This window comes from Gopherus evgoodei, chromosome 9 (genome assembly GCF_007399415.2).
Source record: "Gopherus evgoodei ecotype Sinaloan lineage chromosome 9, rGopEvg1_v1.p, whole genome shotgun sequence".
NCBI classification, from domain to species: domain Eukaryota; kingdom Metazoa; phylum Chordata; order Testudines; family Testudinidae; genus Gopherus; species Gopherus evgoodei.
In genome coordinates, this window is record NC_044330.1 from 25374030 (window position 1) to 25392596 (window position 18567).

Here is an 18567-nt window from a genome sequence, read left to right on the forward strand (position 1 = left end):
ACATTTTATGTCTAAAGAATTAAGTAAGTGCTTGGAGATTGCATCTTTATTGTTGCAATGTTGCACACGAGACCCAGAAACTGATATATCAGAGTATGAATTTTTAACGGTGGCCCTCATCCAATATGTTGAGTTTAAAAAGAGACAAGATATTTCAACTGGATATATTCTGTAAACCTGATGTACCTTTTATTTTTTATTTTTGGAACTCAAAAGGTATTTACTTTTATTTATTTTGATTTCCCATATACAGTCCCAATACCTCTAGGCTTGCTTTTTCCTTTCAACTAAACAAAAATGCCCATTCATTGATGTTTCTTAGAGGGTTTTTCACTTTTCCACTGATGACAGTGAAAGTTCATACTGTTCCAATAATATTTAATAAGAATTTTGCATTTGCCTTCTTTCTGCTTCTCCTGGAATCTCCTTTAAAAGAGATCAAAGCCTTCTTAAGGAGGCTAACCTCAGTTTGAGAAATAACAAACTGTGAATACATGGCTCTATCGCTATTTATAAATCTCCAGTGGCTTATTATATTAATAATTCATCTTCTGAATTCAAGCTGTGTATTCACTCCAGCTTCATCTCTTTATCTAACTGTACTTTGTACTGTACCAAAAAATACGACATGAAGCTGGTCGGATTTATAAATACAGAAGAAACTTCAGTTACTATAGACTATTTAAACAAACAACAAATTCCTCATACACAGAGCTGCTGTAACAAGAAATGGGAGATTGCACTACTGCAGATTATAAAGACACTCCTCCTTCCAACGTATGTGACAATTTAAATTTCAGTAGCAAAACTATGCAAGTTAGGATGTACAATAGACTCTTTTTTCTTGCTTGCTCTAGAGTTAGGTGAAATATAGGATAAAGGACTGATGGACAGGACACATTAATACATCTTTAGTATATGTTATAATTTAATACTGTAAACGTGGACTTATATCCTTGACATGCCGAATAAAGAAGTACTAAACATAAAACTGCCATATCAAACTGACATTTGAAAAATAAAAAAAAACCTCTCAAACAAGAGAGTCTATATTTATGACTAAGTTAGTTCAGAGATTCACACAGCAATAATCTTTCCTCATGGGATAGTTCCAAACTTCAGAGCTAAATTAGCTGAAAGCAATTTCTAATTTTTGCTTTAAATTTTTAAACACGCTTTATCTGAATGTACATGTAGACCTAAGCATTCGTGTGCATAAACAAGTAAATAAAATGCAAGCACACTTGTGTCCAAATAAACTCAAATTATGGGCAAGCATGCATTCTCTCAATTCTATTTTGTTAGTTATAGACTAAATCTGTGAAATTATGAGGTTGGAAAACTATTTTGATACACTACTCAAAAGTCAACTTCCTCCTTTCCCTTTAAAGCCTCTATAAACATAAAGAAGAAAGTTTGAGAATCATGCACTGGGCAGCATACAACACCCAGAGGCATAAGAAAACTGAACAGAACAGTAACATTCAGTTATGCTGTCTATAACAGAATAACATTACACACACACACAAATATATTAAAGGAACATTATTAAACTTGTAAATCAAACACTCAAAAGTTAGGAAGTGCCAGAATTAAGGTTGCTGCTGTGCATAAACATTATGAAATAGTATGTAATCACCACTATTTTTTCCACAGGAACCCTGCTTCATTCAGTTCATGTATTTTGTTTTCTTCTTGTAGTTCAGTGTGTGGCCTTATGCCTTATTTGCGGCACACTATTAAGACCTAAATAGAGAATTATTAATTTCCTTTTTTATAGTGCTCATCACTATAGTATTTGCTTTATAAATATTAAATTTATCTTCACAATACTCCTGTGAGATAAAGTGGTATTATCCCCATTTTACAGATGCGAACTAAGGCTCCGAGAGATTAATGTAAACAATTTACACTAATTTTTGTTTTTCTCATTTGAGATGCCCAGGACCTGATTTTTCAGAATACTTAAAATGTTCAAAGCACAACTCCCATAGACTTCAGTTGCAGCTGTGAGCATTCAGCACTTCTGCATACCAGACCCCACGGTAACAAGTTGGGCAACCGAAAAGTGAGAAATAAATTGGCGACCCGCTGTGAAAGGTTTTGTTTATGTGATTTACTCAGCATCACACAGGAACTCTGTGGCAGATGTAGGGATAAAACCCAGTTCTTCAGAGCCACCTTCCATTGCCTTAACCATGAGACAGTCCTTTCTTTTCCAGCAATCCCCAGTCCCGCTTACTACCTACTATGCAACAAGTGAAGGAGGGGTCCTACAAACAGCAGCTTCTTTCATTGGATCACTCAGATTTATCCCCAGAGCAGGTCCATTCTATGCACAGTCCCCTCTCTCTTCCACAGCCTTGGATCCTTGTCACAGTCTGATTCTCCTTGCCTACCCAGTCCCAGTTTTATTCCTCGAGTTTCTCATCAAGACTCAGTCTTCTTGCCCAGCCAGTCCTAGACAATGACGCCAGTGGGGGAATCTCAGTCCCAGTCTCTTCTCCCCACACCTAGTTCCAGTCTCCTTTCCCAGAAAGTCCCAGGTCTCCCTCTCTCAGCTGAATTCCTTGTCCCACCAACTTCAGTTCCCTCACCATGATTTCATCTGACCCATCTCCCCCCAAGCTCTAGGCTCTGTCCTAGTAACCCCAGCACAATTCTCTCTCATCTCCTTGCTCTAGTCTCCTCCCTCCCTGGCTCTCTGTCCCAGTCTGTTTGCTGAGCCACTTGCACCTTTCCATCTGCACTCTAGCTCCTTGTCAGAGCTCCTCCCTATCCCCTCCTACTGATTCCCAGTCTCACCACAGGTCCTCACCCAATCTCAGTTTCTTCCCCCCTCACCCCACAAACTGGCTCCCAGCCCTCCCCCACCCCATTTCTCTCACCAGATTCCAGTCCCAGTGTTATGCAATATTAACAACAGGCAGTGCTACCAGGTTAATTACAATACAATATACGGGAGGAGCACCAAAGGATATGTTTTCCTTTCAAGCCACAACTATTTAAACTATTAACTTGAATGGCAGACCTGCTATATTGCCTTGTATAGATTTCTATAGTAATGTGCACCTAGATCTTCCATAGGCACTTTCTGATTAACTCCATCTATTTATCACTGATTTAATGTTTCAGACTATACAGAGGAACATGTCTTCAGACACTAAAAGGGCTATTTAACAGAGGTAGTTTTCTAACAGAGGTGGAACAAGCTGGATTATTCAGACTGCTTACACTAACTAGTCCTATTTAAGTCAATGGTAGTTTTACAGGTGACGTCAATGACAGGTGAGTTAGGACAACTCAAGAGATCTTATAAATCCCAGCCCAATAAATCTGTTCATTGTTTGGAGCAGCCATGCAAGACAGTAGGTTGCCTAGAAGAATGAGGTCTTGTACAAGTACTACTATATTTTGTCTTATTAAGTGATCATCAGATGGAGAGAAAACTCATTGATGTGTATTTCAAGTTTGTGCATGTTTGGAATAACTACACATCAGAATTCGTTAGGTAGTGGTGACAAATAAATCTCAAAGTACATTTTATGAAGGCCATAACATTTAAAGGAAAACTTAGTTAAACTAGCTACCTAGTCTAATTTCTGCATTCTGTGCACAAGAATTATTAGTAAACAGATTGCCAAAAACAAAGGTAATTGCCTACCAAATTGAGAATGTATACCTGTTAATGTTGTGGCACATTCGTGGTATGAGCCTGGATAGAAACGTAAGAGACTCCCAGTGTGGAGCATCTTTACTGGAGATCCCACATACATAGCTATATGAGCGACAGTCACCCTGGGAAGTAACAGAAAGTGAACGGATATCTCTTAAACAATGAACATAAAAAACAATATATAGTACTTTCCCTATTTATTTTGTAGCAGTTAGAGAACTAAACTTTAGTCAACAAATCAACATCTGATTAATGGTTATAAGCCCAGTGAAATCAGTGTGACTGCATGGATATAGCTGAGGGCAGAACTCGACCCTACATCTTTAATTTGCCTTGTAATTCCTGGGTACTGGAAGGGCCTCTGAACAGTGAACTTAAATATCAAATACTCAGCAAAATTGTGGCACTCTACAGAGAGTTTAAAAAGACAACATTTCAGTCTCAGCTTCCAGCACTGTCATCTGTTTAAATTAGATCTTTGACACTTGTTTTAAAAATTCAAGCTCATTCTATCAAAAGCGCCAAAAAACTACAAAATATCTTAATACCAAAAAACATAATCAATGCCATCTAACAGAGCTTAACAAAAAATTTGCTGAATGTAGCAAAGCACACCTCCTCCCACTAAATTTAAGAAACCTGCCATGCATAATACTCTAAGAACAGCCTATCAAAACAGAAGAAGGCATTTAGCTTGCTATGTCTGCACTTGTTTTGGTAATAAGTAAAAATTAATTTAAATAAAAATAACTTATTTTTAAAAACTCATTGGCATTAGAAGAGCACTTACAAGGATATCCATAACTGCTACACTAATACAGAAAACACTTCCATTTAATTTAAGCAACCAAGTCATTGTACCTTGTGAATTTGATATCAACAAAACTAATAAGAATGGATACAATCAGAGATGTCAGTATGCCGCCAGTTACAAAACAATGTCAAGAGAACCCCTGCAGTTTCATGTCAACAATATAAATTATATTTTGGAGATTTCAATATTGTATTATATTCCTACTGTCCACAAAATGAATTTTATTTTCACAAAAATATGTTTTAAAGGTAAGCTGTTTAGTGCCAATGCTCTTGTTTTTTGGGTATTCTTTTTAATTACAACGAGCATATAAATGGGTTGGATTGGCAGTATGAATCTTTTGGCACAGCATCTGATGGGTGTTATTGAATCATAAGGACCTCATACAACTGAATAGTCACCTTTGTACGGTCTGGTATAACCTTCCTGAGGACCTAAGATTACTGGAAGGCCCACACACCAGCAAAAATAAGTTAAAAATAAAAGTGATGTGTCTTGTGGATTCTCCTTTAATTTTATTTTTTTGGGCCATGGTATTTTCTTTATTTTTCTTACAGCATAATTACTGATTATACTATATTGCAGCCTTCTGTATTCAGCATAAGCAATCTTCAACACCTTCACAGAGTCACTCCACTAACCTGCACTCCCACAGTTTTGATTGGCAGCAAGAAGGCATTCAGTGAATGTAGGCTTGTGATCTGCATCAGCTTCTCCTGGTCCTCTTCAGTTGTGCATGCTTTGACCCTTTGTAACAGTGTGTGGGGCTGTGCAAGGGGGCAGAAAATCACTTTTCATAATTTTTGTAAAAAGACACATTCAGATAAAACTTATAAATGATTATGCAGCCAAATGTTTATGTTCACTTTACATTTATGACAGCTTTATTCACTGCAGAGCAATTTGCAGTATGGTTTTCAATTAACAAAGTTTAAGCATTATGAGGAGCACTACAATCTATGAGTCTCTGTTCTGGTAACCAGAATGCATACATGCTTAGCAGGTTTGAGTCACAGCTCTCCAGAAGCAACAGATTAACTTGTTTTTCTTTCTAGGTTTGCTCTCTAAAGGTATCATTCACTGAGGTTTCCATTTATGCTATATCTTCCCAATGCACAAGACAGTAGCATCCTCATAATGGAAGCAGATCTGTACATAACCTTCAGACTCCACTTATACTGGTGATCAGGAGTATCACATGCTCAGGTAATTCTTCAGCAACTTATAGACAGGTGTGATGAACACACTGCTCTTAGTGCAACTCCTGATAGCTAATTTGTAGCCTTTTTCAGCCAGAAAGAAGATCCAGCTGAGGTTATAATTAAGGTAATGGCTGCAAACAGAGGGAAATGATCCACTACTAATTTACTTGGGTGCTTAGAATTCCTGCTTATGACATCTCACAAGTATATCAGACCCTTATTTCTCACATTATGATCTAGCTGTCTAATGACAGTTCATGCAGGCAAACCTAGAAGATTTCAACTATTTTGAGGAGCCACAGCTATTTTCTGCCAATATTATATGGCTGGAAACAGTCTCAAAAGTCCTCTTAGCATAGTAATTTTTAGATTGTTCTAGCTAGAACAACTCATTCTGCTGCTGTAGAGTAGTACACAATCAACTTTTCTTTTACCAAAAAGACAACATTTAAATGCGGTTTTGTTATAGCACCAATAATGCTATCTGACTACACAGAAAATCTTCAAGTTCACACAAATTAAGTATCAAACAGCAGTTCTCAAACAAAGCAGCAATACTACTTCTAACAGTTACATTTTAATATACTATAAATCTCACTGTAATTCACCAAGGAATTAGTTTTCATATTTCTTTCATGTTACTGGTTCCCATGAAACCCACCTTCTTCAGTTCCAATAATTTTTAATTACCTTTTTAACACTTGCAGAAAAATCTGCTACTATTTTCAAAATGTTGTTAGTTTCAGGGAAGTCTTTGCAAACATAAGGTTCTTCAGCACATATTACTCTGATTGCTAGGCCAGGACCTGAAATGCAAAGTTAGAACAGGATTACAGTAAAGAATGTGCAAGTGAACAGTCACATTTAAAATGAATTATACGAATCTTACAAGAGAAAGCTTTATCACTAAGTATAGTTTGTTCACTTTGCTATTATATGTACCATAATAGTTAGCTTAACAACATTTCTACCAAGATTGTACAATATACAATATCTGTTCTGAAGCAGCACTTTTGTTACTTAACTTGTATACTCAGACATCATTTATCTACATCCTAAATTGTATAGTTGTGTCAGGCAGTGGTTAGTGAATCTGATGTTTTGCTACCAAAGAAAGAGAAAGGATTGTGATTACAGCAATGATGAGACAGTTGCCACTGCCACCTCCTGTTATACAACTTATATGCAAAAGTTGTGGAGATTTGACAAAAACATTACAATTACAAGTGTAACATATCACCGAATAGTGCTGACAGTGGAACGGCCTTAAAAGCTGATTAACACAAAATTGCTTGTAATTTGGCTTGAAGTGTCCTAATGATATCTCTTGTAATAAAAGGACAGTGGTACTCCTAAACTAATTCATAGTTTTATACAGTGCTTGTGCTACTAATAGGCTGGTCTGTGTAAACTGCCAGATACTAGGCTGATTTGTGCCACCTGCCAGCTACTATCTACTTCAAGAATTATAGGACTACTTTTGTTCCTTGCATATTTTAAAAACAGTGACATCCCTTTTAGGAGGGTTCAGTTTTCTCAGATACAATACAATTCTGAGGCTGTCTGGTCAAGAACTGTTGCTATCTCTTATAGCCCCTCATTTCTACAAAAAGATAAATTGGACCTGGGAAGGAATAACTTATATTAGTGTTCCAAGATGGACAGTACAAATAATATTCAGTTACATCTCACTGTTAATGGAGTTTTTGCATATGAAGCTGAAAGAGAAAGCATATAAAAAAAGCTACTAGACTAATATATCTTTTATCACTATAAACAGCACAGTGGCTCTCTTATAAGGGGTGCTTCATCTCTAGAAAATACAAAATTTGCTTGCATATAAAGCCATAGTATATACAGTAGATATATCAAGTTTCTGTCTCAACACTGTAGTAGGGATATAAATACCTTTTAAAAAATTAACCATGTAAACGATTAAAAAATATTTTGTTTAAATGGTTAACCAATTAAAGGGCTGGCCAGCAGGCATTCAAGCAGCACGGCTGGGGCTTAATGCATGGCCAGCCCAGGGGTTAACTGTTAAGGCGGGTTAACCAGTAAGACTAATGCTCACCAGTTAACATTTTACATCCTTACTTTATAGAGGTGAATTTTTCCTATATTCCAATATAAAATTTATTCTGAGGATTAGAATAAAAACATTAATGACATTTGTAGTCCTTGACTTTAATGAATTACACTAACCCTAAATCTCATACCTGGGAATGGATGCCTTGAGACCAGCTCTTCTGGGAGACCAAGTTCTCTCCCTAGCACTCTTACTTCATCCTTGTGAAAGTCCTTCAGTGGCTCTATTACTCTACCCTACATAGAAAATAAAGTAATTTACATTCAAGTTGCCATGTTCAAACAGCACCTTAGTAATAACTCCAACCATCTGTTGACAGATAATGTTGTTTTAATCAAATTAGTCATAGACTCATAGACTTTAAGGTCAGAAGGGACCATTATGATCATCTAGTCTGACTTCCTGCACAATGCAGATCACAGAATCACACTCACTCACTCCCTGTAACAAAACCCTAACCTATGTCTGAGTTATTGAAGTCCTCAAATCATGGTTTAAAGATCTCAAGGTCAGAGAATCATGTGAAAAGTGCCAGTACTGGGGATTAATAACTGAAGCAGAAAGGAAGGAGAGCATCTGAACATTGCTTTGAGAAAATGCTTAAGAAGAAGGAAAAATGGATGAGAATGAATCTTCACCACACATTTAATTTCAAAGATGGAACAGTTATGGTTTTTTTTCTATCAGCTGCTAGACTTGATATGCCTCTAGTCAGAGATAAAAGAGGGTTAAATGATTTGTTGTGAATAAGCCATACAAATTTAACCACTTTTTCAGTTCAATCATTCACAAGCCAACCCAGAAGTCTTCAGATATATTCATTAGTCATCAAAGACTCTGGACAAAATTTCAGGTTATGGGCCAGTCACATCAACTATTTACTATAGGTGTGGTGTGGTCAGACACCTATTCTCTATAGTTCTTATGTTGCATTTATCAATATAGTATCTGAGAACCTTCCAGTCATGCATTAAGCAACATGACTAACGTCTGTCATGTGTTTGTTCTCTTATCTTGCCCAGGTGGAGAAGAGTATGGAATCAGAGTATGAGAAGTTATCAAGTTCAGCCCTCTGCACTGAGGCAGGACCAAGTACATGTAGACCACCCCTGACAACTGTCTTTCCAGCCTTTTAAAAGCTTCCAATGACATGGATTCCAAAACTTCCCTTGGAAGCCTATTCCAGAGCTTAACTGCCCTTATAATTTAAAAGTTTTTCCTAATATCTCACCTAAATCTCCTTTGCTGCAGATTAAGCCCATTACTTCTTGCTCTACCTTCAGCAGACATGGAGAATAATTGTTCACCATCCTCTTTATAACAGCCCTTAACATACTGGAAGACGATAAGATCCCCCCTTAGTCTTCTTTTCTCAAGACTAAGCACGCCCATTTTTTTAAACCTTTCTTTATAGGTCACGTTTTCTAAACCTTGTATCATTTCTATTGCTCTCCTCTGGCTTTTCTCCAATTTTTCTTAAAATGTGGTGCCCCAAACTGGAAACAATACTCCAGCTGAAGCCTCACCAGTGCTGAGTAGAGTGGGACAATTACATCCCATGTTTTAGATACAACAGTCCTAATAGCACATTCAGAATATTAGCCTTTTTTCACAACTGCATCACATTGACGACTCATTCAATTTGTGATTCACTATAACCTCCAAGATCCTTTTCAGCAGTGCTGCCACCTAGCCAATTTTGTAGCTGTGCATTTGACTTTTCCTTCATAAGTACTTTGAACTTGTCTTTATTGATAATTTCATCTTGTTGAATTCAGACCAATTCTCCATTTTGTCAAGAACATTTTGAATGCTCACTGTGTCCTCCAAAGTGCTAGCAACCCTACCCAAATTGGTGTCATCTGCAAATTGTGTAAGCGTACTCTCCACTGCATTACCCAAGCCCTTAATAAAAATATTGAATAGTACCAGACCCAAGACTGACCCCTGCAGGACCCCACTAGATATGCCCTCATGGTTTGACAGCAAACGACTGGTAATTACTCTCTGAGTACAGTCTTTCAACCAGTTGTGCACCCAATTTAGAGTAATTTAATCTAGACCACATTTCCCTAATTTGCTTAGGAAACTGTCATGTGGGACTGTGTCAAAAGCCTTACTAAAATCAAGATCGATCACACCTACTGCTTCCCCAGTAGGCTAGTAACCCTGTCAAAGAAGGAAATTAGGTTAATATGAAGTGGAGTGTCTTGTTTTAATATTTTTAAAATTATAAATAAGGGAACACACACATTACTATATGTTTATGCACACACACATTACTATATGTTTATGTTAGGGAGGGCAAGGTTAAAGAAATGCTCCTTGCATGTGGAGTTGAAGGCAGTGAGGTTTGTGATGGTTTTGAGTTCCTTTGGGAATTCATTCTACAGTTTCGGGTGAGGCCTCAAGAAAGCTCTGTCTCTACCTTAAGGGTAAAGCTCATATCTGAAAGAAAACCCCATTGCAACAGAGAAGTGAACTTGTTAAGCGTGGTCTTCATCCCAGAGCTTTAGAAGATCTTTTAATATCCTGGACTCGGGCCATCAAGAATCTTGTGAAGTACCAAGACCTTGAACTTGATTCAATATTCTATGAGAAGCCAGTACAGTAGAACCCCAGAGTTAGAAACACCAGAGTTATGAACTGACCAGTCAACCACACTCCTCATTTGAAACTGGAAGTACAAAATCAGGCAGCAGCTGAGACAAACAAAAAAAAAGAACAAAAAAATCAAATACAGTACAGTACTGTGTTAAACAAACTACTAAAAAAAAATAAAGGGAAAGCAGCATTTTTCTTCTGCATAGCAAAGTTTCAAAGCTGTTTTAAACCAATGTTCATTTGTAAACTTTTGAAAGAACAACCATAACATTTTGTTCAGAGTTATGAACATTTCAGGGTTACAAACAACCTCCATTTCTGAAGTGTTCGTAATGCTGAGGTTTTACTGTATAGGAAGTGGAGAATGGCTGTGATGCATTCATGGCAGCCGGCTTTTGCAGAGGTGTGCTGTAACGTTTTGTGTCTGTTGGAGTTTCCTAAGCATCGAATGCTTCATGCCCAGATACACTGCATCGCTATAGTCCAGCTGAGATGTTACGAAGGCATGAGTAACTGATGGCAGGTCACTACTTGCCAGAATGGTATGGAGTCTCCTAGCCAACAACAGATGGTACTAAGCATTACTCTAATATGCTGCTGTGAGTGTGCTTAGTGTCAATAAGGAATCCAGGAGCACTCCTAGGCCACGGACTGAATTGACAAATTTTGGGGAGGGTGTCTTCAACCAAAGGAGACTGCACTGTGGTTGAAACTCTTCAGAATGCTTTCCTCCGCTGACCAGCATCATCTCTATCTTGCTCAGGTTCAGCTTCAACCAGCTGTTCTTCATCCATGGTCTAATTTCATCCAAGCCCTAGGCCATCTTGATGGTAGAGCTGTAGTCATATGTGGTGAAGGACAGGTAAAGCTGTATATCATCTACATATTTCTGGCACTTAATCCACGTTGTCTGACCAGCTCACCTAGTAGGTGCATGTAGATGTTGTATAGGATCAGTGAAAGAGAACTTATCTTTATGGACTCAACAAGTGAGGGGTCTAAGTAGTGGAGGTGCAATTTCCCGTCACTATTTGTTGGGTAAGTTCCTCCAGGAAGGATGCAAGTATTTTAGTGTATTACCCTGGACTCCTCCTACCTCTCTCAGGCACAAGAACACTATCCTATGGTTGACATTGTCAAGTGCTTCAGAGAAGTCCAGGAGGATTAAAATGGATGTCTACGCTCTATCCACTGATAGCAGATCATCCATCAGTATTACTAAAGCGGTTTCAGTTCCATGTCCTGGCCTGAACCCAGACTGTGCCAGTTTAGGATAATAGCTTCAATTAGATAAACCAGTAGTGGCTTTCCGCTAGCTTCTCTATGAGCTTGCTCAAGAATGGAAGGTTTGACACTTGGCTGTAGCTGGCTAGAACCAGGCTGAATTTCTTAAGGGTTGTTTGAATTATTGTGTTTGAAGAAGGGAAGATTCCTTCTCAAATGAAGGGTTGGCTGTTTCAGGCCTGAGTGGCACCAATTGCCCATGACTCTCTTTCACAAGCCAGGAAGGGCATGGGTTGAATTCACAGGTTTCAGTCAAGGCTCCCTTAGAGAGTGTCCAGATCTTGTTGGAAAGTTAGTGTGCTGAACTCTGGGAATGCAGATAGGCTATTGATTAGTGAATTGCAGGCGGGATGGATCCAGCTTGTTGGGAAGCCTATCCAAATTAGTTTTCCACCTAAAACACATGGTATTGTTTCTGCTCCCTTTTTGGGAAATGGGTTTTAAAATGGGAGAACCATGAAAAGCAAAATTTCTTATATGAATTTTTGAACAAAATCATTCATGCTGAAATTCATCAAATTGACAATTTGTGAATATTTTCACCAACTATTCAGTACTGCCCAAATACTCAACCCACCAAAACTACTTTAGGAGAACCAGAAAGTTAGAAAGATTAAGAGTAAATTAATTACAGCCACATATATATTACAGTAACACCTAAAGGCACTGATCAAAACAGGGCCCTGTCAAACTGGGCTCTGTACAAAGCCTCCCTAGTGTCAACATTTATATTGATAGGAAGGTATACATACTATTTATTTTTTCACATTTAACTTCAGATTTGGGTTACATCAAAAATAAAATAAATGTAATACTCATTTTTTATTTACCTCTTCTCTCAGCTTTCTGATCAGCTCAGTGTCATTGTGATGAGTTTTGATTACTTCAGCTTTGCCACTTGCAACAAGGGATGCACTTTCAATGAGATCAGGCCTTAGGGTTCCCTGAGCAAGAAAGACCTCTTCAGGTTTCAGATTCATTTCTCCAATTACCTCATTGGCAATCTATAATATGGAGGGAAAAAATAAATGTTTTACATTGATCCTGAGGGATCCAAAATCATGTTGCAGACATACTTAAAGGACTAGTGAATTTCAATCCCCTCTGCTTTAGACCAACACTGATTAATAAGAAGATTGCTTGTGATAATACTCTATTCCTGAAAAGGGGAAGCCAAAACTCCTGCTCCACATGTGTCTGTTATGTATTTAGCTGAATGATTTAATAAAACTAATTTTTTTTTTTAATATTTGAATTACCACTAATAGTTACAGTGCTTCTTAGCTAGGTACACATCCTCCCTGAATCATTAATGATAAAACAGAAGCTAAAATGGCTGCAAGTTGATGCATTGTTAGAAACACACCAAAACCAAGATACTAACTATCAAGTTAGTCATTTGCCATTTGGTAAAAACATGTTATTTTTTAAAGCTTGTGCAATGTATATTAGCCTTTATATGTGAGTCAGCCAGTAAGCTGCATAGTGGACAGAATAGAAGATCTACTCAACTGTTTGTAATCATCATGCTATGATCAGTGGCAAACCTAATTCTGCTTCAGCTAACAGATTCTCCTTGAAGTTATGTGTTAGACACCTGGGCTCTGGAGCAAGATATCGTATATTCTATCCTCACCTATGTCCAACATCCACATGCCAAAACATACATGATAGCTGATGTCCTGAAGCATACATTGCCAGAGAAAGGCTTTCTCGAGTGGAGTAAGACTGCACTTAAAAAAATATTTAATTGACAGTGTCCCTTTTAAATGCTAAAATAACTATAAAGCGATTACCTTCACAAAGGTGTCACCAATAATTTTTCTTTTTTCCTCAGGACTTGTAGTCATATTTAAAGTCTTGCTAATTCTTTTTCGGGGAGTTCTGTCTTCATCAGAGATTGGCAGAGTTGTTGTACCATTGTAGAATGAATGGGCTGCATTTACCACTGTACAAAATACAGAAATGTATTGAGAAAAATCAATATATAATACTAAACAGGATTGCAGAAAATAAGTCCATTACTTTAAAAAGATCACTTACAGGTCATATCTTCAGATACTCTGCATTTTACAGGGCTACTCAAGCACTCACTCATTTAAGGATTATCTGACGTGACGATATTTCACTCACTTCCCTTACTAACCTATTCCACCATACAATTACTCTTGGTGAAACACTGAACCAACTATGGATGGACAAAGCTTAGACTATATTGGGTAAGGTTTTCCTTGTGATAAGATGGAAGGTACAGAGGTTGCAGCTCTTTGCACTGTTCACTGCTGGCAGTTTAACTGAATGTGTTGTCTAACATATACCATGTTACCACATGCCTTGACAATCTGAGCATAAAAAGTCATTAGACACAACAGTATTCATTGCCAGATTAATCAATATGCAAAAGCTACTCAGGAATTACATGATTTTATGTAAATAGTATGAATGATGTGATACTTCACTGCCTAGCTTTGATATGCATCATTTGTCTCCTCTAATCCCATCACATCTTTGAGGAGAAAAAAGCTGAGACCTTATTGGCCAAAAGGGATACCTTCTGATCTCTCATAATGTACTGCTTGTAACCCCCAGGGTGCTTCCCAGCCAGCTTTTCTGAAAATAGGTTAAAATAAATAAGTGGGCTGCCCAGAAGCCATCGGTACAACACACATCTCAAAAAGAAACTTGTTTATTAAAAAAAATTTGAAATCAGAAAGATATCACACATGCAAATTGGCTTACAAAGTTAAACAATTAAGACTTAACTAGAGAACTGAGAGCTAAACTCTTCAATAAGAAAAATAAGAAAAAATTGCTTCATATGAACAGGCAACTGCAACTGCTGAAGGCAGGGCCAGCTCCAGTGTTTTTGCCGCCCCAAGCGGTGAAGGAAAAAAAAAAAAGCCACAATTGGTGGCACTTCGGCGACAGCTCTATCGCTGCCGCTTCATTCTTCGGCGGCGGGTCGTTCCCTCCGAGAGGGACTGAGGGACCCGCTGCTGAATTGCCACCGAAGAGCCATACAGGCCGCCCCTTTCCATTGGCTGCCCCAAGCACCTGCTTGCTGTGCTGCTGCCTGGAGCCGGCCCTGGCTGAAGGCAATGGCTTGAATGGAAGAAAAGGAACCGATGGTTGAGGCAGATGTCAACTGTCATACAATTCAATAGCTGTAATCACATACACCTCTACCCCGATATAACGCTGTCCTCGGGAACCAAAAAATCTTACCATGGTACAGGTGAAACCGTGTTATATTGAACTTGCTTTGATCTGCGGAGCATGCAGTCTTGCCCCCCCGGAGCGCTGCTTTATCGCGTTATATCCGAATTCGTGTTATATCGGGTTGCGTTATATCGCGGTAGAGGTGTATGTGCCACTGGTGAATTGGTTTAATCTGTCAGTTCAGGACATCATTTTTCACTCGTCGATGGAAAGCACTAATTTGTAAATTAGAATCTGTTTATTTAAACTTATATTTCAAATTATTTGGCTCTGGGCCTGTGTTTTCCTATGCATTTTTGTACAATGACTAGCACAATGTGGCCTCAGTCCTGATTTGGATCACTGGGGAGTACCCTAATATTAAATCATTATAATATATATAATTATAGTACATATAATACATATACATATATAGTACATATAATTATAGTACATATAGTACTAGTAACAACTACATTTTGATATTTAAACTCTCAAAATTTCACATGCAGTTTCATTAGACAATAAAACTATGATTAATTGTAATATTATGGATTTTCTTTTAGAAGACTAGCCATACTATCCTCATTTACATGAAGTATAAGTAACATGAAACACAGTACCTTTGACTTGAATTCCAAGTTTTTTGAGTGCCTCCTCCACAGATAGACTTTCCCTCTTGCGCATGAATCCATTATCTATGTGCACAGCTATGATTTGGTCTTGGTTTAAAGCTTGGTTCAGGAGAGCAGTACACACTGTTGAGTCCACACCTCCACTGAGTAAAACCTAGGTTAGGGCCAGAGGAGAAAAAAAAAAAAAATCAAACTTGTCCAAACATCTATGGGAGAATGATAGTTAGCTTAAAACTCAGACTGAATATAAGAATTACCATGCTCAGAACAAGGTGTTCTGTTGGTCCAATAAAAGATATTAACTCACCTACCTTGTGTGTCTAATATCCTGGAACCAACATGGCTACAACAACACCGCAATAATAACCTATGTATCACACTATATCCCAGGGGTGGGCAAACTTTTTGGCCAGAGGGCCACATCTGGGTATGGAAATTGTATGGTGGGCCATGAATGCTCACAAAATTGGGGGGTGAGTGGGAGAGCTCTGGCTGGAGGTGCAGGCTCTGAGATGGGGATGAGGGGTTTGGGGTGCAGGAGGGTGCTCCGGGCTGGGACCAAGGGGTTCAGAGGGCAGGAGGGGGACAAGGGCTGGGGTTGGGACATGGGAGGGGGTTAAGGGGCAGGCTCCAGCTGGCGCTTACCTCAAGATGCTCCCAGAAATAGTGGCATGTCCCCCTGCCAGCTCCTACGTGGTGGTGCGGCCACACAGCTCTGTGCGCTGCCCTGTCCACAGGCATCACCCCACAGCTCCCGCTGGATGCTGTTACCAGCCAATGGGAGCTGCAGGGGCAGCGGTAGAGGTGGGGGCAGCGTGCTGAGCCCTCTGGCTACTCCTACGCATGGGAGTCGGAGGGGTGACATGCTGCTGCTTCTGGGAGCCGTGCAGAGTGGGGCAAGACCCCAAACCCACTCCCCAGCTGGAGCATCAGAGCAGGGCAAGCCCCAGACAGTGCTTCCTGGCAGAAGCTCAAGGGCCGGATTAATACTTCTGGAGGGCCGGATGTGGCTCCTGGGACATAGTTTGTCCACCTTGCTATATCCAATGCTTCAAAGGAAAATGAAAAGTGAAACAGTGCACTAGGCAAATTGCGCAGTACATGAGAATGAGCTTCTTAAATCACTGGCCAGTTTACACCCTGAAGCATGAAAACTGTCATTTTTTTAAGTAACCAGCATAACTACAAGTGTCAGTATTATTCAAAAGACTGGAAGTTGCAAAACCTGTTCCAAACCTACTTACCAGGACTTTTGATGAACCCACTTTCTCTTTGATATCTTGAATACATGCAAGCTGTCTATTTTCTACTGTGAAGTTACCACTGCATCCAGCAATATCATAGAGGAAATTCTGCAGTATCAATTTTCCATTCTCTGTAAGGCCAACTTCAGGGTGGAATTGAACTCCATACAGTTTTTTAGATTCATTTGCTATACCTTCATGTAAAGAGAGATATGGTACTAAAAATTACAACTACAACATGTAAAGGCCATATATAAAATTTTAAAATCCATACTGTGTCCTCTTCAATACTCAGGTTTGAACTGGCAGATTAATTCATAGCAAAATATTTTAAAAACAATAGCCACTAGAATTAGGTTAATCGTACAGCAGCTTAACACCTTTCCTTTTACACATGAAATTCAAGTGTTCTAGGCATATCTGTGATGCAGTTCCTTTGCTTAATGAAGATATTTAAGCAATAATTTGGCAGGTGTTGCTGAACTGAGACTCTACACTTTCCACATTTGGGATGAAGTGTCAATACTTAGGGAGAAGAGGTAAAACCCCACAGAGCATGAACTGCTGCTGCTGAACTGCCTTTCCCACATACTGGTGTTATTTTTTTGTCCTCATTAACTTTGTTCTTTGAGATTTTGGGTGGGATTTCAAAGTGGGAAGCTATTTTTTTTTAAGTTTCTCTCTGCAGTTTTGTCTATTAATAGTAGATCACTAGTTACAGTAGAACCCAGTTTATCCAACCCTGCCTTAATCAGCTCTCTGCATTTACTGAACCACCAGGACTCCAGGGCAAGAAGTAGGCAATCACTCCTGTGACTAAATGGCACTGCAGCATCCCATTTTCCCATTCTCCAGTTTATCCGGAGTTATCATCTGATCTGGCCCCAATTAGACCAGATAAACAAGGTTCTACTATACCTAACATTTCCCTAAAACACCTCAAAGATTAAACTATATCTGGAGGCCATTTTTCTCCTTGAAATCATTAGAATTACAGCCTCAAACCTGCATTTTTGGGCTTTAGAGAGACTTACGCACCTCATCTGCTTGAGTAAGATGCCTTTAGTAAGGCATTTGATATGGTCTCGCATTATATCATTATCGATAAACTAGGCAAATACAATTTAGATGGGGCTACTATAAGGTGGGTGCATAACTGGCTGGATAACCGTACTCAGAGAGTAGTTATTAATGGCTCTCAATCCTGCTGCAAAGGTATAACAAGTGGGGTTCCGCATGGGGTCTGTTTTGGGACCAGCTCTGTTCAATATCTTCATCATCGACTTAGATGTTGGCATAGAAAGTACGCTTATTAAGTTTCCAGACGATACCAAAGTGGGAGGGATTGCAACTGCTTTGGAGGACAGGGTCAAAATTCAAAATGATCTGGACAAATTGGAGAAATGGTCTGAGGTAAACCGGATGAAGTTCAATAAAGACAAATGCAAAGTGCTCCACTTAGGAAGGAACAATCAGTTTCACACATACAGAATGGGAAGAGACTGTCTAGGAAGTAGTACGGCAGAAAGAGATCTAGGAGTCATAGTGGACCACAAGCTAAATATGAGTCAACAGTGTGATACTGTTGCAAAAAAAGCAAACGTGATTCTGGGATGCATTAACAGGTGTGTTGTAAACAAGACACGAGAAGTCATTCTTCCGCTCTACTCTGCGCTGGTTAGGCCTCAACTGGAGTATTGTGTCCAGTTCTGGACACTGCATTTCAAGAAAGATGTGGAGAAATTGGAGAGGGTCCAGAAAAGAGCAACAAAAATGATTAAAGATCTTGAGAACATGACCTATGAAGGAAGGCTGAAAGAA

General features: G+C 38.9%; 1 protein-coding gene across 1 annotated transcript in view; it reads right to left on the minus strand.

Annotated features, from left to right (window-relative positions):
- GMPS (guanine monophosphate synthase) overlaps positions 1–18567 on the minus strand; it is a 67453-nt gene that overhangs the window by 11831 nt on the left and 37055 nt on the right. The window contains exons 6-13 of the mRNA XM_030574636.1: positions 16747–16940; positions 15491–15656; positions 13466–13617; positions 12500–12673; positions 7912–8017; positions 6383–6498; positions 5132–5257; positions 3683–3798 (exon numbers count right to left, since the gene is read on the minus strand). Coding sequence (XP_030430496.1) covers positions 3683–3798; positions 5132–5257; positions 6383–6498; positions 7912–8017; positions 12500–12673; positions 13466–13617; positions 15491–15656; positions 16747–16940 — 1150 coding nt within the window. The remainder of the gene's footprint in view (positions 1–3682; positions 3799–5131; positions 5258–6382; positions 6499–7911; positions 8018–12499; positions 12674–13465; positions 13618–15490; positions 15657–16746; positions 16941–18567) is intronic.